The sequence below is a fragment of the Muntiacus reevesi genome, chromosome 14, assembly GCF_963930625.1.
Source record: "Muntiacus reevesi chromosome 14, mMunRee1.1, whole genome shotgun sequence".
Lineage (NCBI taxonomy): Eukaryota > Metazoa > Chordata > Mammalia > Artiodactyla > Cervidae > Muntiacus > Muntiacus reevesi.
In genome coordinates this window covers 19,172,229-19,195,838 of record NC_089262.1, presented here as the reverse complement: position 1 = coordinate 19,195,838, position 23,610 = coordinate 19,172,229, and the positions used below count along the sequence as shown (strand labels likewise).

General features: G+C 37.1%; 1 protein-coding gene across 2 annotated transcripts in view; it reads left to right on the top strand.

The window, feature by feature from the left end:
- The window catches only part of CDH12 (cadherin 12), a 307,444-nt gene that overhangs the window by 281,939 nt on the left and 1,895 nt on the right, over positions 1–23,610 (top strand). For both annotated transcript variants that reach the window (XM_065905321.1, XM_065905320.1), the window contains 3 exons: positions 13,812–13,933; positions 18,802–18,919; positions 21,292–21,543. In XM_065905321.1, the coding sequence (XP_065761393.1) occupies positions 13,812–13,933; positions 18,802–18,919; positions 21,292–21,543 (492 nt within the window). The remainder of the gene's footprint in view (positions 1–13,811; positions 13,934–18,801; positions 18,920–21,291; positions 21,544–23,610) is intronic.

Sequence of the window (23,610 nt, the reverse complement as noted above, 5' to 3'; positions counted from 1 at the left end):
TTAACCATATTGTGCTATTTTCAGGCCATATTTTGTTAATTATCAGTATAATTAGGGCACACACTGACTCCACTCCAATCTCTACATCCTATGTCAGGTCAGTTCAGTTCAGTCGCTCAGTCATGTCCAACTCTTTGTAACTCCATGGGCAGCAGCACGCCAGGCTTTCCTGTCCATCGCCAAGTCCCAGAGCTTGCTTACACTCATGTCCATTGAGTTGGTGATGCCATGCAGCCACCTCATTCTCTGCCGTTACCTTCTCCTCCTGCCTCCAGTCTTTCCCAGCATCAAGGTCTTTTCTAGGGAGTCAGTTCTTCACATCAGGTGGCCAAAGGTTTGGAGTTTCAGCTTCAGCATCAGTTCTTCCAATGAATATTCAGGACTGATCTCCTTTAGGATTGACTGGTTTGATCTCCTTGCAGTCCAGGGGAATCTCAAGAGTCTTCAACACCACATTTCAAAAGCATCAATTCTTTGGTGCCCAGCTTTCTTTATGCTCCAACTCTCACATCTATACATGACTACTGTAAAAACCATAGCTTTGACTAGATGGACCTTTGTTGGCAAAGTAATGTCTCTGCTTTTTAATTGCTGTGTAGGTTGGTCATAGCTTTTCTTCCAAGGAGCAAGCATCTTTTAATTTAATGGCTGCAGTCACATCCTATGTAGTTTCTACCTAAATGCAACTTAGGAAACCCCACAGTGTGGAGTCTCATCAGTTATGTTGGCACTCACTGGGACATATGCAGAACTGGGACTTAGACTCACAACCCATACATATGCAAACCTTGTAAGAGGGCGGCTGGCTGATATTTCTAAATTATCTACCTCAATCCACTCCACTGTCTATTCAAAGACTACTGAGAGGAATTATCATCTTCAAAGAAGTCTGGTGAGACAAACACTATGCACCTTACACCTCCATGGAAAAGAAAGAGGCTAAGCACATACCACGTGGTAATTAATGATTCTGCAATAAGAATAGGCTATTGTGGGTTTTATTTGAGCTCACAGACTTTGAAAGTCAACTTTATTTAAATTTTAATATATAAGGTTGCTTTCTCTGCTCAAGCTAGCCAGCCTGAGCAGGAAATTATTGTCATGGTGAATGACTATGAAATAAATAGCCCACATTTGCCCTGCCAAGTGGAAAAAAATGGTGTAAATGTACCTTTTTGCAGATTATACTAGCATATGCTTTGGCCCTGACCCTTCTATAGAAACTCTCAGATGAAATGAAATGGTACAATGATTGAACAACTTCCAATTAATTAAAAAGCAATCATTAATCTGTGTTACAACAGTTGGCGGTCCAAATAATTTTATTAGACCCCTAATAATTCTTTAATGCATTACTGCTTTGCTGGCTTTATGATACTAATCTTTCAACTTGAAAAAAAAAAGTGGAAGTCTCAAAAATTCACTTCATTCAAATTATCAGAAACCTTCAACAGCAAATGTTTCTAATTTTTTGTGTTTTTTTGGGGGTATTGACTAACACATATTACTATACAAAGATAATTATAAATAACTGCATTAAAGCCTTAGAAAATTTACAAAATTATAAAATAAATGGATGATACCAGAGACGATTCTTCTTTTCTTGATTGTGTTAGTTATCCAGATGGTGATACATTGCTCCCATTCATTGTGGAACAGATCAGAAATCAGTGATAGACTTACTAAGTGCTATATTTGGGGAATATGCACTTGTATGTAAGTACACCATTATAAACTGGGCTTAAACTGTAAGGTAATTAATTTTTAAGATTATTTAGCATTAGAACTACTTTGCTTTAACGTTTCTTACTTCAACATAATGCAAATAATGTCATCTTCAGTAGAGAAAAATCAACCTGAGATTATTATCTATGATAGGCTCAACAAAATTTCATCTACTTTTTTATAAACTTCTACAGGACATCATTTACATTCAAAGCATTATTGGTTGTGGGTTAAAGCTAAGATTGAAGTCTGTTCCTAAGGAGAGTTTGGGAATAGTTAGAAGTTGATCCCCCAAATTAATTTAGTTAGTTAAAACTATGCAACTTATGCTGAATTCAATGGACCTTAAATGTACTCTCAGATAGCCTTCGGGGGAAAGTTGCAAAAGATTTATACTGACCAAATGGGTCATTAAGAAATGAAAGATTTAAACAAAATAAGTAAACTTTTTTGGTAGAATTTTTTAAAGGGTTTCCTTCTGCCTGTGTGCCAAATAGACATGGAATAGTGTTCTCAGGCCAAATGAGGAAAAAGTACCTAATTTTTCTATAATAATTGTAAGAAATGTTTTAAGCTAGTAAACCAAGCTATTATAGTAACTTTATATATATTCACTCAATTTATTGCTATCCACATTGCAAGAGTGAAGAAAATGTAAGCTAAGATATATTTCATTTGTCACACAGTGAATGATGAACCCAGACAAGACTGGAGCCAGGGCTTCCCAGGAGGCACTATGGTAAAGAATCCATGTGCCAATGCAGGAAACAATGAGACACAGGTTCGACTCCTGGGTCAGGAAGATCCCCTTGAGGAGGAAATGGCAACCCACTCCAGTATTCTTGTCTGAAAAGTTAAATGAACAGAGAAGCCTGGCGGGCTGCAGTCCATGTGGTCATAGAGTCGGACATGACTTAGCAACTGAAAAACAGCATAGTAATTATATGTACATTTGCATTATACAAATAATTGAATTGAAATTATTATTAATCTTGGCATCTATCTATTATCTATCCATCTATATTTAAGCTCATTGGATTACTTACCTATTAGAGTTCTATAGTTAATTTGTATTTTAAAAATAATATGTGAATGTGAAATTGTTAGTCCCTCAATCATGTCTGATTCTGTGATCCCATGGACTGTAATCCACCAGGCTCCTCTGTCCATGGCATTTTTCAGGTGAGAATACTAGAATGGGTAGTCATTCCCTTCTCTAGGGGATCTTCCCCATCCAGGGATTGAACCTGGGATACTCACATTGCAGGCAGATGCTTTCCTGCCTGATCTACAAATACTCAAAATATCAGACTAGGCAAATATATGTGCAATTGGTATGTGTGTGGCCGTGTTGTAGGTGGGTAGATTTTGATCTCTATCTAATAGGTATTCATTACTAGATCACACTCAAAAAAAAAAAAACTACAACAGTTCCTAATGATTTCATTGTGATAATTTCCCTATATTTAGAAAATCTTGTCTACCTATATTATGCCACCTCCTACCTGCTCACTGCCCTTAATAGCAGTGCCTTTTCCAGTGCCAAAGATACAAGGAATATCTTGGACAGGGCAAGGACCAATGAGGTAGATGATGACCTGGCTCAACAAGGTCACCAGTGAGCTGAAAGGGAAACAACAGTGAGGACATCAGTCACTGCCCAGCACACCTGTCTCCAGAGGGTGATTCTGCAACTCCTGCTGAGGCTTCAGCCCAGGCATCAGCAGAGAAAAGAGAGAGAGAGAAGGAGGAGGTGGGGGAGTCAGATGACTCCATGGATTTTGTCTTCTTCAAATAGAGTTCTACTCCCCTGCAAAGGTGATGCCATGCTGTTTCTTATCAGTGGTATCACTTTTGCCTTGGCAAAGCAGGAGACTAGGGTTTGATCCCTGGGTTGGGAAGATCCCAGGGAGAAGGGAATGCTACCTACTCCAGTATTCTTGCCTGGAGATTCCCACAGACAGAGAACCCTGATGGGCTACACAAAGAGTTGGACACAACTGAATGACTAACACACATGCACTAAATAGAAGCAAATCATTAGATCCAGACCACACTTCAGGACAGAAAATTACATGGAGGTGACTCATGTGGGTGGGCCTCACTGGTGGTGCTAGCGGTAAAGAACTCGCCTGCTAGTGCAGGAGACCTAAAAGATGTGGGTTTGATCCCTGGGTCTGGGAGATTCCCTGCAGGAGGGCGTGACGACCCTTTCCAGAATTCTTGCCTGGAGAATCCCATGGACTGAGGAGCCTGGCCGGCTACAGTCCACAGGGTCACACGGAGTCGGACACGACTGAAGTCACTTAGCACACACACACCTCATGTGGTACCAGGAAGTGGGGATCCCTGGGACCTATTTTAGAAGGTTGCCTACCATATGTGTTTTCTCAGCAGCTAAACAAGTCTCGTGGCTCAGTTGGTAAACAGTTCATCTGCAATGCAGGAGACCTGGATTTGAACCCTCGGTTGGGAAGATCCCCTGGAGAAGGACTTGGCAACCCACTGCAGTATTGTCGCTTGGAAAATCCGCATGGACAGAGGAGCCTGGCAGGCTAGAGTCCATGGGGTTGCAGAGTCAGACATGACTGAGTGACTAAATACACACCTGAAAGTGTATTTTAGGTGAAGAGGGTTTAGAGGCTGTATTACTTAATCACTGCTGTATTACTTAATCACTGAAGCTAAGTCACTTCAATTGTATCCGACTCTTTGCCACACCTACGAACTCTAGTTACCAGGTTCCTCTGTCCATGTGATTCTCCAGGCAAGAATACTGGAGTGGACTGCCACTTCCTCCTCGAGGGGATCTTCTTGACCCAGGGATTGAACCCACGTGTCTAAGTCTCCTGCATTGGCAGGTGGGTTCTTTGCCACTAATGCCACTTGGGAAGCCCATTACTTAATCACTAGGCCTGAAAATTTTGTGAGAAAGTCAATGATCTGGTTGAATTCATTAAGAATAGAAGCAAAATACAAAGTGCTGTAAGAAAGAAAATAATTATTTAATTATCAAAAATAATATATTTTTAAAAAAATTTAAAAAAATTAAAAGCACAAACATATTATGTTACATCATAGGAATTATCATTTGAACTGAGTGTTTAAAAGATGGAGAAGATATGAAAAAGGTGGAGAAGAGGGGATTCTAGGTGGAGAAAACATCTTTAGCAAAGACAGAATGATATCACAGCTCATGTTTGGATGAAAAATTACAAGCAGGGCAGTACAGTGGGTGTCCAGAGTGTGGAGAGGAGGGCAAAGAAAATACATTCAGAAAGGAAGCCTGAGCTCTCCTCTCTGAAAGACTTTATCATATAGAATATTCTATTAGTCAGCTGCAGTCACCATGCTGTACATTCTATCCCTAGGACTGATTTATTTATAACTGGAAGTCTGTATGTTTTGATCACATTCACCTTTTTGCACACCTGTGCTTTTGCGTCAAACCACCATTTCAAGATCAATACAAATATCAGATCATTGTGTTGTACATATAAATTAATATAATGTTATATGTCAATTATGGGCTTCCCAGGTGGCTCAAAGAATCTGCCTGCCAGGCTGGAGATGTGGGTTCAATCCCTGGGTGAGGAAGATCCCCCAGAGAAGGAAAGGGCAGCCCTTTCCAGTATTCTTGCTGGAGAATTCCATGGAAAATGGAGCCTGACAGACTCCATTGGGTCCATTGGGTCACAAAGAGCCGGACATGATTTTGTAACTAAACCACCACCACCATATGTCAGTTATTAATATAGCTCCATTTTTGATATAAAGAAAGAAAAGAAAGTCAGAGGCCTTGTCAAATAGAGCCGTAAATGCACATGGAGAAACTAAGAAGTTTTTAGGTGTGTTTTGAGTCCATCCTCTTTTCTGTTGTTTCCATCAATACTATATGTTTCTAGCTCAGCATATATCCAAAGAAGCATATTTCACTTCTCCAAATTCCCCAAGGTAGTTATGCAAGGGACCTGCATTTTCTATAAATCAGTACTGTCTGGGTTATACTGTATCCACTGAGGTTTATGTCACAAGAATCAAGCGACAGGGGTGACTGGATTCTCTGCAGTGTTTGAGCAGGAGACGTTTCTTTCTCATTTGGCTAGTCTTTTGTTCTGAGTGTTGTAAGTCATGTGTACATTTACTGATAGTGAGTGTGCAGGTTGGCCCTTTCATTTCTACTACTGTTCTTCAACTTCTCAACTCTCACCTGCATCAGAGTCAACTTTTAGAGTGTTCCTGGACCCCATTCAAGGCATACTGAATCAGGATTTCTGGAATTATTGCCAAGAAATTTCCACCTTAAAAAGGATACCCAGATCACTGCATGGATACTTATTTTGAAACCAAATGCCAAATTCTCTAGAGTTTTAAATATTAGCATGGATTTGGGAAATAAAGTAGCTTAATGTTGCTATGAAGATATGTACTTCTATGAAGACAAGTACTTACTCAGAGAACCTAGTTGACTTTTGAAGGCTGAATAAAACCATTGGTTTCAATTCTGGCTTGAAGCTATTGCTTTTTTCCTCTAATTGCCTTTCTTTTACTCTCCATGAGTACCTTACTTTACATTTATGAGTCTAGGTAGTTTATCTACCATTGAACATTTTCCTTTTTTCCCTAAGTAACATATGAAACTATCAATATTTTGTATTCTCAAAGAAAGGTAACTTTGATTTATACCAGTATTGACAACATTTCAGTAGTATGTGCAATACAGACAAGTAATACATAATTTACTAAATTATTTATAAATATTCAACCATTTCATAAAGCCTTCAATGTGTTGTGTAGATGGTGATAATAATTACTAATGCCAATATACTCATGGATTTAATTTAGAAATGATACCAATTTTCTTACAATTGTATAATGTGTAAATATAATAGAATTCAAATTTGTTGTGATAACTTATATTTTATTATAAGTTTTCAACTGCTTATGGGTGCCCTACAGTAATCAAGCTAACTTAGGAGTAGTTTAAACCAGTAAAATTTCTCTATCAGAATCATATACACAACTGTGTCAGACTTTCGTTTCCTTAATTAGCATCTGATTTCCCTCTGGAAATTAAAACTACATGATAAGCTTGTCACCTAAAGGTTGAAATTTGAATAAAATGATATTTTAGATATGTACAGAAAAGTGTTAACTTCACCTATCAAAATTGAAATTAAAAAATAGTATTTTTACATTGAAAATATTTTTGCATTGTCAATGCTATTTTATTGGCATTATGAACTATATTGTATTTCACCTATTTGCATAGGGATTCTCTCAGATGTGAACTTCTTAGTAGCCAGGACTTTATCTTATACATCTTTGATATATATGGCTTACCATACCCTCTAGAACATTTGAATATGCACATAAGTAATGAATAATTTGTGAGTAGCTTGAGATGTGAGTTCAATCCCTGGGTCAGGAAGAACACCTGGAGGAGGAAATGACAACCCATTCCAGTATTCTTGTCTTAGAAAATCACAAGGACAGAGGAGCCTGGTGGGCTACAGTCCATGGGGTCACAAAGAGTCAGATATAGTGACTAAACAACAACCCAACAAAACAAGCTTTATCGGCATCCCATCCTGCTAATCTGGGCCTTGAATTTCCTGATGAGTTGCTCCTTCTCAGCCTCTGTGCTCAGATAGAATATGTGGGGTATGATGTAGCTGGAATGGACCAGACGCTGGGAACAGGCATAATAAAATTCCGAGGGAAGACCTGACAGGTTGCTTACTATAGACACCAGCACCCCAAGAAGTAGGCGAGTGTGCAGATGGACAGGAAGTCGATGATCTGCGTGGCCTCCGGCTTTGACCACACCTTGTCCATACTGATGTCACATATGATGCCTCGACTGTCCTGCTTGCTCTCAAAGTCTGGGTTTTGAAGTGAGGCCAGACGCTGACTTGACCTGAGAGTCCTGAGAGTCCTGAGAGTAGCTGTGATCTCCCTCAGCAGATGATGGGGAAAGAGACCTCCAGAAACTCTCACCAACTTCCTTAGCCTTGCTGGCCAATCGCCCAGGCCAGGCTCCATGTCCCAGCAGGGGCCGGCCCAGCCTGACCCACGGCTGCAGGTAGGTGGGCTTAGAGCCCCTGTGAGTCAGGACAGAGTGACTTATGGCTCTGAAGGATGGTGACTCCACTCCAGGGGGCCTGGTGACTGTGGGAGCTGATAGCTGCATCAAACTCCATGGAAGCAGAAGCCTTGCTTGATGTGTTTGCAGACCTGGAATCAAGTGGGAACTTCCCCTCACCCAACAACAATGCCCTGGAGGAAAACTCCTGCAAGCCCTCTGGAAAAGAACACTGTTTCCAACCCCATGGCCACTGTGTCCTGCAGGGCCCATTGCGGCTGAAACCCTAGTTGGAAAGCTTATTTCCTTTTAATGTGCATTTTGATATTTCTTATCATTGGAATTGGTCACCTATGGCTGCATAATAGACCATGATAGAACATTTTGGGGTCAGGAATTCTAAAAAGTGAAAGTCTCCCAGAAGTGTCCGCCTCTTTGCCACCCCATGAACTGTGGCCCGTCAGGCTCCTCTGTCCATGGAATTCTCCAGGCAAGAATATTGGAGTGGGTTGCCATTTCCTTCTCCAGGGGATCTTCCTCACCCAGGGATCAAACCCATGTCTCCTGATTTGCAGGCAGATAGAGTTTTTATGATCTGAGCCACCAGGGAAGCCCTTAAAGGATTCTAAAAGGGTCTGTCTTAATATCTGTCCCCAGGAAGTCTAGAAGACTTGACAACTGAGGGCTGGAATCTCTGGGAAGCTCTTGTGTGTCAGAAGCCCAAAGGCTCTTAAACTTTCTGCTTTCTGCAGCTAAATAAGCTCCAAGTAAGAGGGGCTTCCCTGGTGGTCCAGATGGTAAATTATCCGCCTGCAATGCAGGAAACCTGGGTTCTATCCCTGCATCAGGAAGGTCCCCATCCCATGGAGAGGAGCATGGCAACCCACTCCAGTAGTCTTGCCTGGAAAATCCTATGGACAGAGGACCCTGGCAGGCTACAGTTCATAGAATCACAAAGAGTCAGACATGACTGAGTAATTCACAATTTCAAGGAGTGGTATTGATCTTCCCTGGATGCTCAGTGGTAAAGAAACTGCCCCCAATGCAGGAGATGTGGGTTCAATCGCTGGGTCAGAAAGATCCCCTGGAGAAGGAAATAGCAACCCACTCCAGGATTCTTGCCTGGAAAAGTCCATGAACAGAGGAGCCTGAAGGGCTAGAGTCCATCATGTTGCAAAAGAGTCAAACACGACTTAGAGACTAAAACAAAAACAAGAAGTACTGTCAGCCTTATCAATAAAGCGTAAATGAGGGAGGTTCATTCATGTTGTGTAAGCACACATCACTGTTTTGTTTCCTGTTTTTATAATGTAATTTTATTGTATGGATATGCCACTGTTAATCTATTCACCAAAAGATAGACATATGAATTGTTCCCAGTTTGGGACTGTATTCATAATACCTTCATGAACATATGCATACAGGTTTCCTGTGGATGTTCCTTTCATTCTCTTAGGTAGACATAGGGCAGTAGAATTGTTGGCTTATAAATTCACATTCAGTGTTTAATTCTTGAGCTTCCTTTGTGGCTCAGATGGTAAAGAATCTGCCTGCAATACGGGAGACCTGGGTTTGATGCCTGGGTTGGGAAGATCCCCTGGTGAAGGGAAAGGCAACTCACTCCAGTATTCTGGCCTGGAGAATTCCATGGAATATATAGACCACGGGGTCTCAAAGAGTCACAACTGAGAGAATCTTACTTCACACTTCAGGTTTTAAAGAAAGTTCCAACCTATTTTCTTAACTGACTGTACAACTTTATATTTCCATCAGCAGTCCTTTCTATCAGGAATCCCTTTCATTTCTCTGAGAAATGATTTTTCAATTTCTGTTTATAATTCCTACCTTTATTTTGCTAAATTTATTCTTAAATATTTTATTATCTTTGACTCTATGGTGACTTGAATTTTTTATCAATTCTTTTTTTCTCTGTCTTTTTCTAGTATATTAAATATACAATAGCCATTTTTAATATTGTTCTTGATGTGCTGCCCTGATTATACCTATAAGTTTTTTTGTGGATATTTTAGGGTTTCCAACCTACAGGTTCTTGACATTTTTTGATAAAAAATATTTTTTTTTTCAATCTGGATACTTTTAAATTTTATTTTTATTTGATGGCACTAAATAAATCCTCAAGTGCAATGGTGAATGTGTGGTAAAAGCATACATGTTGCCATATGCTCAGTATTAGAAAGAAAGTATTTGGTCTCTCACCACTGAATATAATGCTGGCTATGGGCTTCTTTATCATAGATAGACTTTGTCAGATTGAGGATGTTGCTTTCTATTCATTATTTGTTAAGGTTTTTATCTTTTTTTTTAATAATGAATGGATGAAATTTTGTCAGAAGCTAATGCTGAGTCTATCAAAATGCTTATGCAATTTTTTGTTCTTTCTTCTATTAATATGATACATCACATTGATCATAATACTATTAAATGCTAAACTAACCTTACATGCCGAGGATAAATGAATTTTGGTCATTATATATTAGCTTTATAATATACTTCTGGGATTGACTGCTCATATATATTTAAGCAATTTTTGTTTCTGTGTTTATGAGGTTAATCCATGCTTTTTTTTCTGATATTTTTGATTGACTTCTGGTATTACAATATGAAGAATAAGCTGGTAAGCGTTTTCTCCTCTATTTTTTGAAGGAGTTTATGAAGAATTAATATTATGTGGTCTATAAATAGTTGCTAGACTTTCCCAGTGAAGCCATGTGGGCATGACTTTTTCTTGGTTGGGAGATTTTTTATTAAAACTTAATTTTCCCCACTTGCCTTAGGTCTATTAAGATTTTCTAGTTCATTTTGATGCTAGCGATAAAGAACTTGCCCGCCAATGCAGGAGACATAAGAGACGTAGGTTTGATTCCTGTGCCGGGAAGATTCCCTGGAGGAGGGCATGACAACACGCTCCAGTATTCTTGCCTGGAGAATACCAAGGACAGAGGAGCCTGGAGGGCTGCAGTCCATCGGGTGTCAGAGTCAAACATGACTGAAGTGACTTAGCACACACACGTGTGACAATATATGTCTTTCTAAGAATTTGTTCAGTTTATCTATGTTGACTGAACTTTTGCAATAAATTTGAAATGTTATTTTATAATATGCATTTCACTGATGGTATTTCACTTCTCCTTTATTCTCGATTTTTATAATTTGGCCTTAATCTTTCTTTCTTGGTTTAAGTTGCACCTTAAAATGTGAAGGCAGTTCTAATTCAAATTGGCTCAAAAAGTTATGGGATTTGATGATGATATCATGAAGAATTAAGAAAGAAGATTTAAGAAAACATTCTTGAAGGCCTGAGGGACAAAACAGAATTATTGATTATCTTAATTATTGACCACAAAACTATTAATATGTTGGTTATTCAATATAAGCAATATGAAGCAATGATAATTAGAGTTTAAATGGCTTGACTACTGGGAACACAGCAATTAATTGTGTAAGGTTTTGAGTATTTAATATTTACTAAGTTCATATTTGAATTGACTTTATAATTGCTCATTGATAACTGGTTTCTAATATGGAAGGGATTTGGGTAATAATGTTTATGACAAATCAAGTTTAAAGAAATGTCAGCACTGTTGTTTCAAACATGAGATGAATCAGAAAGAAATGTCATTACTTTATCATATCATTTTGTGAATTACAATACATAAATCAAAAAAATTCTATATTACTCTAGTAAAAATATTCCCTTGTGAAAAGGTCAGTTCTTACCTGAGTACAGTAGTTGTCAAACAGAAATGTTGCTGCTTACCTAACCAGATTTACAAATAGAAGGTGACATTTTTAAACCTTTAATCGTAAGAAGTTTTAGATACACAATAGAAGAGTTATATATTGAAAACTATAAACCCATAACTCATTTTGGACAGTATGAATAACCTGGCTTTGATGTTGTTGCAGTTTTACCTCTATTCTTATTTGGGTATTTATTTTGTAATTGCATGTATCTCTGTTGGAGCATTTAGTTGCTAACCGAAAGGTTGGGGGGTTCAAACCCACTCAGGGAAGCTTTCCTCTCTGCACCTTTTAAGGAAGTACTCAGTCGTTATAGTTGTTTCTATTCTGCCTCTTTTCCATGAAAGGCCAGAAAAGTCTCTTCTACTTCTACCCTCTGTCCCAAGAATGAGTATAGCTAGTAATTGTATCTCTTCAAATTTTTCCTTTACTGTGCATGTTATAAAACCCAATATCTACTATTATGTTAGGGGCTTCCCTGTTGGCTCAGATGGTAAGGAATCTGCCTGCAATGCAGGAGACCAGGGTTTGACCCCTGGATCAGGAAGATCCCCTGGAGGAGGGCATGGCAACCCACTCCAGTATTCTTGCCTGGAGAATTGCATGGTCAGAGCAGCCTGGCAGGCTATATAGTCCATGGGGTCGAACATGACTAACACACATTTTGTAATTGCCACAGTGATGCCTAGTCACTATTATGTAGTGATTCTAAAAGTCCTATAGTGCACAGGAAAAGTTCACACAACAAAATATTTGGCTTTAGCTAAATTACCAAAAGCTCATCTTTGAGAAACACTTTTAATAATAAGATATTGCAATAGTGATTATATTTTGAGACACAGTACTCATTGGGACAGATATAAAATCTATATTTCAGGAGGATAAATATTTAAAACTACCAAAACAGAATTTCTCTTGGGTAAAAATCAGTTTAAATTAATAACATGTTTATATATTATAAACGCAAGTCTGTATTATAAATATAATTGGGAGAGAAATCTTGTCCCATCCTCACAGTAACTTATTAAGCATTCCATTTCTCCTCCCTTTATGTTATCTGTGCCTGAACTGGTATACGATGATGGATTTCACTTTGTCATATATGAATATGTGAACATTTTTTAAGCTACTGCTGACAATGCTTTTTATTTCTTTAAATCAATTTTAGCATAACAGAATATTGTAGGCTTCTCAGAATCAGTCATGTGGTAAGATTTGTATGCATTCTTTAAAAGCATCCAGACAGAGATCTAAAACAATGCCAATACTGTGAATCTTCAGTGGCACTGCAGATGAAGAATCTAACACAGTAACCAATCATTAAAAAAGTGGAGCGAGCATAATACTTGGATTTCCACAGTCCTGAGTTTGGATATTAACTCCCCATTCCTCTAGATGTGTGACTTTGGACAAGATACAACAACCTGGGGCATTTTACCCATCTGTAAAGTTTCATTAGGTAAAATAAATAAATTGAAACCTATCTATTATGTTATGCCTTATTTGTTGAATTATGCCCGGTCTTCTTCAGCAAAGAACAGAGAAGTTGGTACCATATCGCAGGTTGGGACTAAAACTTGTGATGGGATTTTGACAGAGACAATTTTTCAAAGCAGTAATTTTTGACACTGTAGGAAGGAAATGCTGTTTACTTTGTCTTTTCTCATCATCAGCAAATAATTTTAGGGTGCATCCTAACTGTACATAATCTCTTAGTTCTACTTCCTTAAGTTTATTTTAATTTTCATCTATAAAAAGTCATCTCTCCTTCATATTCCTTGTAATTTATCATCTTTTTAGAGGGGATCATTTTGAGAAAGTTATTTAAATATGCAGATGATACTACTGAATAAAGTTATAGACACACATATAAAAGCATATGTTTTATTCAATGAAAAATATCACTGTTTAGTGAAGATTGATCCTGTTAACTCACTCCAGTTTGATGGCTGCATTTTTTATGGAACATGAGCTAAATGGTTGTCCTTAACTTTGTGGGTGATTTTCAGGGATAAATTCTTGTGTAGTGCACTGCTGGTTCTCTGACAGTGAGACAGGGAGAGCACCCATAGTCATCTTTTTATCATTTAGATTTGACACAATGCCTCAGTTTCCCATAAAGACAAAGTCTTCTGGATTCCATATGAATGCTGATTTTTAAATGTTAGTGATATTCACCATAAAAGCAATGATTGATCAGATTTTGTAATCATCTTTTCTCCTTGCATGTTTTTAACAGGTAACCCATTATTAACCAGCAGAGTCAACATATTAATTAATGTCCTAGATGTCAATGAATTTCCTCCAGAAATATCTGTGCCATATGAGACAGCTGTGTGTGAAAATGCCAAACCAGGACAGGTATCTTATCCATGTTGTTATTTAAGATTTTATAAAGACCTGCTATATGCGTGTGTTTTAGGTTATGAGACCATGGATGTATATAGACACGGATCATATGTCTTCATCAAATAAGCTATAAATGGAAATAACTAACCGTTCTAGAATTGCATATTCTGTTATTTTCTGTAGACTATGAAATTTCCAAATAACTTGTGACTGCAAGTCCAGTAAGCAAAAAACTTTAGATTATATTCTTCTATGATATTTCTTGCTTTGTTCACATGCTTTTATGAAGGGGTGCATAGATACTCTTAAGCTCATGAAAAATGGAAAACTTTCTCTGGTGGCCTTGAATAGAACATCTGGGTTATTCAAAATATCTGAATTACATTTTCTTACTAACTATTACTCTGGAGGGAGGTTCTAGTGGGGAGAGCATATGAGGAAGGACCACATTGTTAATGAAAGTTACTTTCAAAATCCTAGCATTTATGTGGGTAGTGGTGAGTAACCAGCTTTTCTATAAACACTATTATAAAGGACTTCCCTGGTGGCTCAGATGGTAAAAAATCTGCCTGTAGTGAAGAAGACCTGGGTTCGATGCATGGGTCAGGAAGATTCCCTGGAGAAGGGAATGGCTACCCACTCTAGTAATCTTGCCTCTAGAATTCCATAGGCAAAGGAGCTACAGTTCATGGGGTTGCAAGAGTAGGACATGACTGAGCAATTAACACTTTCACTTTCATAAATGAATGAATGGAGATATGATATGATATGAGACTCGATGGACATGAGTTTGAGTAAACTCCAGGAGTTGGTGATAGACAGGGAGTCCTGGCGTGCTGCAATTCATGGGGTCACAAAGAGTCGGACACAACTGAGCAACTGAACTGAACTGAACTGAATATGATTAACAGGAACCAGGCATGAGCAGATGGTAAGAGTGTGTTATGCAATAAGAATATAATTAATCCAATATTGTGCACCTAGGTTCTGAAAGAAAAATCCATCTATATGCTTTGGTTTGATGCCTATTTCTATTTCTTTTACATAGAATAACTATTTAACTACTTATTTAAGTAAATTTGAAGTTTTAATTCTTGCTTGAGGAAATATCTTAATATTTGAAACTATATCTTTATTAAAAATGTCCTTCTTTAATATCTAGTATTTGCTTCCATTTGAATGCTTTCTACTGCTTCACAGAATATTTCTTGCATGGCTCTAGTCATGTGATGTTCACTAGCCTTATATGTATTTGATTAATGTTAAATAAATTTTAAAAGTTATCATTCACACTTGTTTCTAGTGCCTGGTAGCTATATGAGATGAGTGGCTATAATTTTTAAAAAATACTTTTGTTGGAGTATAGTTGACTTACAGTATTGAGTTAGTTTCAGGGGTACTGAAAATTGAATGAGTTATACATAGATGCATATACATTCTTTTTCAGACTCTTTTCCCATATTGGTTATAATAGAATATAGAGTTCCCTGTGCTATAAAATAGGCCCTTATTAGTTATATATTTTTATATGGTAGCTTGTATTTGCTAATCCTAGTTTCCAAGTGGCTACCATTTTTATCCGCGTACATGCAGAGTGTTCCCATCAGTACAGAAACTTCTAGGGGACTGTGTTGCTCTATTACTTTTTTTGATAATTTGGAGAAAATTCCCTGGTAGTTCAGATGGTAAAGAATGTGCCTTCAATGCAGACCCGGGTTCAATCCCTGGGTCGAGAAGATCCCCTGGAGAAGGGAATGGCAACTCACTCCAGTATTCTTGCCCGGATAATTCCATGGACTGAGGAACCTGGTGGGCTACAGTCCATGTGGTCATAAGGAGTTGGGCATGATGGAGCAACTAACACATTCATTTCATTAGCTTTATTATAGGATGACTTATTTAATCATATGTTCCCTAGTGATAAATTTGCACCTTTAACTTTAAATATACACAGAAATATATATATATGTGTGTGTCTGTGTGTGTGTGTGTGTGTATATATATATATACATTTAAAGTTAAATGCTTTATCACTTTAAATGCAGGCAAAATTTATGCTGGATTTCATTATTTGCAAAGTTATAAGAGGCTTCCCAGGTGACACAGTGGTAAAGAATCCACCCGCCGACGTAAGAGACGAAAGAGACGTGGGTTAGATCCTTGGGTTGGGAAGATTTCCTGGAGTTGCAAATGGCAAGCCACTCCAGTGTTCTTGCCTGGAAAATCCCATGGACAGAGGAGTTTGATGGTCTACGGTCCATGGGATCACAAAAGAGTTTGAAACAACAGAGTGACTGAGCACACAGACGAAAAATGAGAAGTTTACCAAAATTTGACAATTTAGAGGTATTTACTACTTTCCAGAGCCTTGCAATGACCTCTCAAAGCTAGTCCTTTATTTTTAGGTAATATGGGACATTGATTATATCACAGCAATCAGAATCATGTAATGTGCCAATTTAAAGACTTTTGGAAGTAGAACTCTAATGTTTCTATGTTTCTGTAATAAATTAAAAAACTGGGAATAGTAGAAGTTATTAGAGATAACTTTATTTGTGTATACTCAGATAAAGTGGTAAGAAATCTGTGGGGTCGCTGAGAGCTCTTTTACATAATAATTATATGTCAAGCATTTTGCATTCTTTTGGGCCACTGTGCTTAGTCACTCAGCTGTGTCCAACTCTTTGCAATCCCATGGACTGCAATCTGTCAGGCTCCTGTGTCCTGGGGAATTCTCTGGGCAAAAATGCTAGAATGGGTTGCCATGCCCTCCTCTAGGGGATCTTCCCAACCCAGGGATGGAACCCAGGTCTCCCACATTGCAGGCAGATTCTTTACCCACTGAGTCACCAGGGAAGCCCTTTCGCACCACATTCACATACAAAATATAACCCTGAAATATGAGAAATACAGTATATGAGCATTTTCTGCTTTTGATCCCAGTCATCCTAAGGGTCTAGAAACTATGCATAGGAACTATCTGTTTTGGGTTATATAATAACTTAATATATATGTATATATGTATGTATGTATGTATGTGTGTATGTATGCCTTACCTCTATCCATCTCTGTGCCTGTTTCTACCTATCAAAAGAAGAGAAAAGATGACTCTACATAAGTCAATAGTGATTTATATGATGAATCAATGACTTATTGACCTCAGTAGCTCCTTAGGGCAATAACTCCCAAGTGGCAATTCCAGATCATTGCCAGTTTATACCAAAAAGGTCACCTCTGTATGTTATTTTAAAAGATTTTTTTGTTATGAAACTATTTTCTTCATAAATTTTGATGTCGATTTATTATGAAAAAATAATTATGCTGGTTGATAGCAAAGGCAAAGCAAAACTTGGCAAATTAATCCCCAAATAATTTAAAGAAATTTTATGGATGAGATATAGTGATCTGAGTACATGGTTTTATTTGAGGAAAATTGAAGCTTTACAGGGTTTGCGTGGTAATCATTAGACTAAATTGCCGTATTCCACAATTTGACCTTTGGTGTTGAATCCATGATAATTCTAAAGGTTAAATAGATCCTGTGTGAGTGAATCACAGTAAAACTTATTGCCGTTTAGTTGCGAAGTTATGCCCATATCCAACTCTTTGCAACTCCTACCAGGCTGCTCTGTTCACGGGATTTCCCAGGCAAGAATACTGGAGTGGGTTGTCATTTTCTTCTCCAGGGAATCTTCCCGACCCAGAGATCGAACCCGTGTCTTCTGCACTGCAGGAAGAGGCTTTACCGTCTGTGCTACTACGGAAGCCGACTTTACTCACCTGGAAACCCCCACAGTAAAATAGGCATCTGAAATTCTCATTAAAGGTTCCATGATCAAATTAAAAATTACCTAGCAGTGAACTTAAAGCCCCGGTATATATGTTGTGTACTTGGGTGTGGTCCTGGGTGTGCCCACAAAAACACACAGCTAGATAGAAGGCAGATAGCAGTCATAAGTCTGAGTTTTAACCATGGAATAAAAACAAGTAGGGGCAAATACCTCTCATGTTGAATGACATCAACCAAGTGCACAGGATTATCTAAGGTCTTCCTCTGGCAAATTCAAGTTTAGTCTAAGAATGTGGTCACCTAAGCAGCACCCTGCCTTCCTCTTCTGCACACATGTCCTGCAATTTCTTCCTGATATAAAGTCATTGCATACATTAATAAATAAATACCTCAAAGCCATTTGTATTTGTTTATTTACACAATGAATTATCAGTGTCATAGCTTGGCTCTTTAAAGTTAATCACCAAATTTCTAATGGAGTCTCATTGAAATATTAGAATTTTAACTGTTTAGATATACCACTTTTGGGAGCAATTTAGGAAAATTTTTGAAAGAAAACATAATTTATATTGTCACCCACTGGTGGGGGGTGGGGGGAACATAACAACAAAAACAGATCTACATCCTCTGCTTCCTTCTCACTATTTTACTTATTTATGAAGATAAAACTTGTTCTCACAAACATAATGATACTAATATTTTTTCCTTGAAAGGACTTTTAAATAATCAGAGATTTTGTCTCCAGTATTTTCATATTTAGGCTAGAAAGCATTATTTTGTCTAGTTTAAAATGCAAGCAAGTACATTTTAATTTTATTTTGCTTATTAGTGAGAATTTTCAACATTGTTATTCTCTTTAGTTATGTGGACATTGATTTAGAATTAGTCCATACCCTGTAATTGTTCCTGCCACTATTAACTCTAAATATTTTACTGTTTATAAAAGTATTTGTAAATGATTGGCCCAATGATATAAATTCTAAAAATGTCATGTTTTGTATGTTTCATTAAATATATGTATTAGTCTAGTATGTACACTTCCCTTTGAAATCAATGACTGATTTCAAGTCTGATCTCAACTTTGTTTCAGATAATTCAGATAGTCAGTGCTGCAGACCGAGATCTTTCACCGGCTGGACAACAGTTCTCCTTTAAATTATCACCTGAAGCTGCCATCAAACCAAATTTTACAGTTCGTGACTTCAGAAGTAAGTTTAACCTCGTAAAAATTTAGCTTTTATCAGGCAACTTTGTAAAAGGACACAAAGGTAGAAATCAATGCTCTTCCTAAAAGCACTCAACTTCTTAAAATATAGAAATCTATATATGAGAAATACAAAATTTATGACTAACAGTAAACTGTTTAACCCATATAGACTATATCTAATGAGGCAAGTTACTTCCATTTATAATGGGGGCATTCCCTTAATGAGTCAGACAACCAATATACTGTTCGGGAAATTACTTTTCATGTTTTAAATATATCATTTCTTTTACATGCACTGCTCGTGCATACAAGTAATTCTTTTATTTGTGTGACACATGGTATGGTGCAGGCTTTTTAGTGAAAATAATACAGGTTTTCACTCCTACTGCAATACAACCTAAATGACAGATTCTCAATACATTAAAGTATACTAAATAATCTCAACTTCATAGTTAACATAAATTAACTTCATGCTTGTTTTATTAAATAAGATGATGTAATGCAAATCCTTTAACACAGTGCCTAGACTTTATTACCTTTAAGATAATTTTAGCTACCAGCTCTGTCACCATAACTAACTTACATATATTTAGTAACATTAACTAACATTAATATTTAGTAACATCCGCTGTTATTAAAATCACTACAAAAATACAAAGGACACTGGATTAAATACATTAAGGCTGGCAACAGATCACCTGTTCTGACTTTAGTTAACCTGTCTATAAGCCATTTAAAGAGTTTATAACTTAAATCCAATGACCTGGGAAGTCTTTGAAAGGTTTACACAGGAGCACTTTAGCAGATCAGGATGAATCCAGTGTAGAAAACAATAGAGGAAGACAAAACTATATTTGATACTATTGCAGAAAATGGATGAAAGTGCCTTGAATTAGAGACACGGCTGTGACGATGGAGGTTAGTGACTTGGGAGATAGAATACATAAGCTTGATGCTAGATCTCCTAGATTCCATGTAAAAATGAAGAAGAAGAAAACTAGTAAGACTTGCAGACCATTGGCTTGGGCAACTAAATAGACAGTCATATCGTTCAGGAACCAAAGTATTGACTGTTTTCCACCATTTTATATTTGCTGGAGAATCTATATTTGGTTACTCATAATAACATGAATCAGATCATCTTTGCCTCATGATATAGTATATTTTCATGATCTAAACGTGTACTTGCCATTCATGCCATTTACCATATCCTCATTTTATCTTGTTATATTTTAAGTGTAATTGGAAGCTGTTTTTGGTTTAAATGGATAGACACTTTTTTCACCTTTATTTTATGAGAACATTTAAGTTCTACTCTTTTAGCAAATTTCAATTATACAGTACAGTGCTATCAACTACAGTCGCTGTACTATAATATAGATCTTCAGACTTTATTCATCTTATAACTAAGAGTTTTTAAACCTCTTACCAACTTTATCCCATTTCTCCCCACTTCCAGTCCCTGGCAACTATTTTTCTATTTTCTATTTCTATGGGTTCTACTTTTCTTTTTTTCCTTAGATTCCCCATGTAAGTTTTATCATGCAGTATTTGTCTTTCTCTGTCTGATCTATTTCATTAGCATAATACCCTCTAGATTCATCCATGTTGTCACAAATGGCAGGATTCCCTTCCTTTTTATGACTGAATAATATTCCATTGTGTGTGAATATATGTATATCTATCTATCTGTATATATACATATATATCACATTTCTTTATCTGGCAATTGATAGAATTGATGGCTATTGTGATTCAAACTCCTTACAAATTTTAATGAATCTTGATGATTTAACACATGTTCTTTTCTCTTCCATGTTTCTTATGCTGTTTTAGAAAAGTGAAAATGTATACATATATTCACACATATATACATATATGTAGCATAGATATAGACTTGGAAAAATTAAAAAATCAAATTTTATCTGAAATAGTATATTGATATGTGTCATATTTTAAAGACTACATTCTTAGGTAAGATGTTATGCTGATTCATCCTTTATAATCTTTGTTCTTCTAATCATGTAAGAAAGCATCCACTGAGGTTTGTTTTCTCTGTGAGATTTTGATGTCAGAAAAAGAAAAGTGTTTTGATACAACATATTTCTTGTCTTGTAACCAAGTTTCTATTCTTTCTCAATAAAAAATTTAATTCTTACTGGGGACAAGATTAATGTTTCTTCTTTTCCAAAGGATTTTCTTTGATTACATCTGATTACATTTTGGCAGCGTTCATAATGATAAAAGAAAGAATTGAAATATGGTGTATTTTACTGACTCAAGAAGAGCTTCCTACTGTTTAACAGATACCAACTTGAAGATTTGAAGTGATACTCATAGTAACCATCTTACCATACGTGTCATGTTTTGTAGACAACACAGCTGGAATTGAAACCCGAAGAAATGGATACAGCCGCAGGCAGCAAGAGTTGTATTTCCTCCCGGTTGTAATAGAAGACAGCAGTTATCCTGTCCAGAGCAGCACAAACACAATGACTATTCGAGTTTGTCGATGTGACTCTGATGGTACCATCCTGTCTTGTAACGTGGAAGCAATTTTTCTACCTGTAGGACTTAGCACTGGGGCTCTGATTGCAATCCTTCTGTGCATTGTTATACTCTTAGGTTGGTTTCAATATTAATCACATATTCTCTTTCTCTCCCTTGTCTGTGTATCTCTCTTCTCATTTTACCATGCAAATCAGTGTTTCTTCATTGAGCTGCTGCATATAGATAGAAGGAAGACTATCTATACTGAATTATATTTTTATCAAAGTTAATTTTCTACTTCCTACCACATGGAAATATACCAATAGAAATAAACATCACCAAAAGTATGTTCAAGCCCTCGGGAATTTTCAAGTATGAACAAATAGTTTGTGGCACTTGCTGCAATGAATTTTTCTATCCCATTTGCAGCAGCAGTTTTAAATTCCTTTTTTTTTACATCCTGGTAATTATTGGATTGTAGAACTTTTAAAATGATACTAGGCACAGAGTAGTTGTCCAATACTGGTTCAATAAAGAATGAAAGAAAAGAGAAGGCACAGGGAAGAAGTAAAGGCACCTCTGAATTTGTGTTTTTCTGTCTAAAGTGCTGGCCAGAAGCAATTCTTATTCCACTTTTCTCAGATCTCCTTACATCAAAACTCTCACCATTCCCACTAGGACAGAACAGAATACACTAAAATATCGAGAAGCACAGCGAAGAGAAAGGATTGAAGAAATGTATTCTGTAACATCTCTGTGAGAATGAAAACCTACTTCAGGGGCTTCCCTCTTCCATCAACTTTGTTCAGCTGACTCTGTTTCATTTATTCATCCTCTACTGGATTCACAAAAACAAAGAGAGATTTTTTATTTTTATTTTTCCAGTGATTCCTTTAAATGAAAATTGCAACAGAGGTACAGTTGGGCTCTGTGGAATCAGCTTATATCTATGCATGTGTATTATTTAACCAAAATATTCTGACAAATGTACACACACCTTTATCTCTGGGATAGAAAATAAAATTTTAAAGTACTTACTAGGATGTGTGGCTTGGACGGTAAAGAATCCACCTGCAATGAGGAGGCCCGGCTTTGATTCCTGAATCAGGAAGGTCTCCTGGAGGAGGGCATGGCAACCCACTGCAGTATTCTTGCTTGAAAAATCCCATAAACAGAGGAGCCTGGTGGGCTAAAGTCCATGGAAGAGTTGTGCATGACTGAGGCACCTTAGCACACACATGCTAAGTATTTGCCACGTGTCCACCCTGTACCTAGGTGTGAATTGCTCGTACACGGCTTTGAATGTTGACACTCTTAATCTTGCCACGGGGTCTGCTTACAAATCCATCTATTTGATCTCTGTAGCCAATCTCAGAGCCCTTTTGATCATCTTATTCTTAGCCATTTTATATATTTCCTAGGGTGAGTGAAAGCATGAGAATCTTGTGGTACCCAGGAACTTCTATTTGACTCTCAAGTGCATCTAAGTAGTGTCAGTCATGGCAACTCTAAAGCCATTTTATACATATGCAGGTCTCTCTATGAGGTTTAAACTCTCTCACACACACTTTGGATGAACAAACCATAGTGTTTTCAGTTCTGAGATCTGCATAAAGCCCAGAAGTGAAAAGTGCTAAACATCTCTTCAAAACCCATAATACAGAAGACCTACCTTTATCTCCTCTATCTTCCTCCTTAATTTTGGAAGAAAAGGGAATAAACTTGCTTTAATCATCATGTAGTCTCCTACTTTCTAATCCTGTGACAAGATCTTTCTTCTAAACACTGTTGTACTAAATTAAACACATTTGGCTTTCAATCTATTGCCACTGCTCTGGAGAAGAGGGGAGAATTATTCCAGGCAAAATTGAGCACTGACTTAATGGTGTGAATCTGTGTTTATTCACTCAAAAAAAAAAAATCAAAATAATAATGACCATAAGTCGATGGGGAGAAAAAGAGATATTTGATGATAAGAGTCTATAAATTAAGTATTTCAAAGTGTGATCTTGTTTTAATAAGGCCAGCTGATTACTAAGCATTTAGTTTGGAGAATATCTCAATATGATAAGACACAGAATTTAAATAATTTGTGGTCTTACTTGACACAATTTGGAAAGCTGACTCATATTGTATATTCTTTTTCTTTTTCTCTTTCTTGTTTAATGCTTTTAAAAGTGACTTTTCTGTGATTTGTGTTTA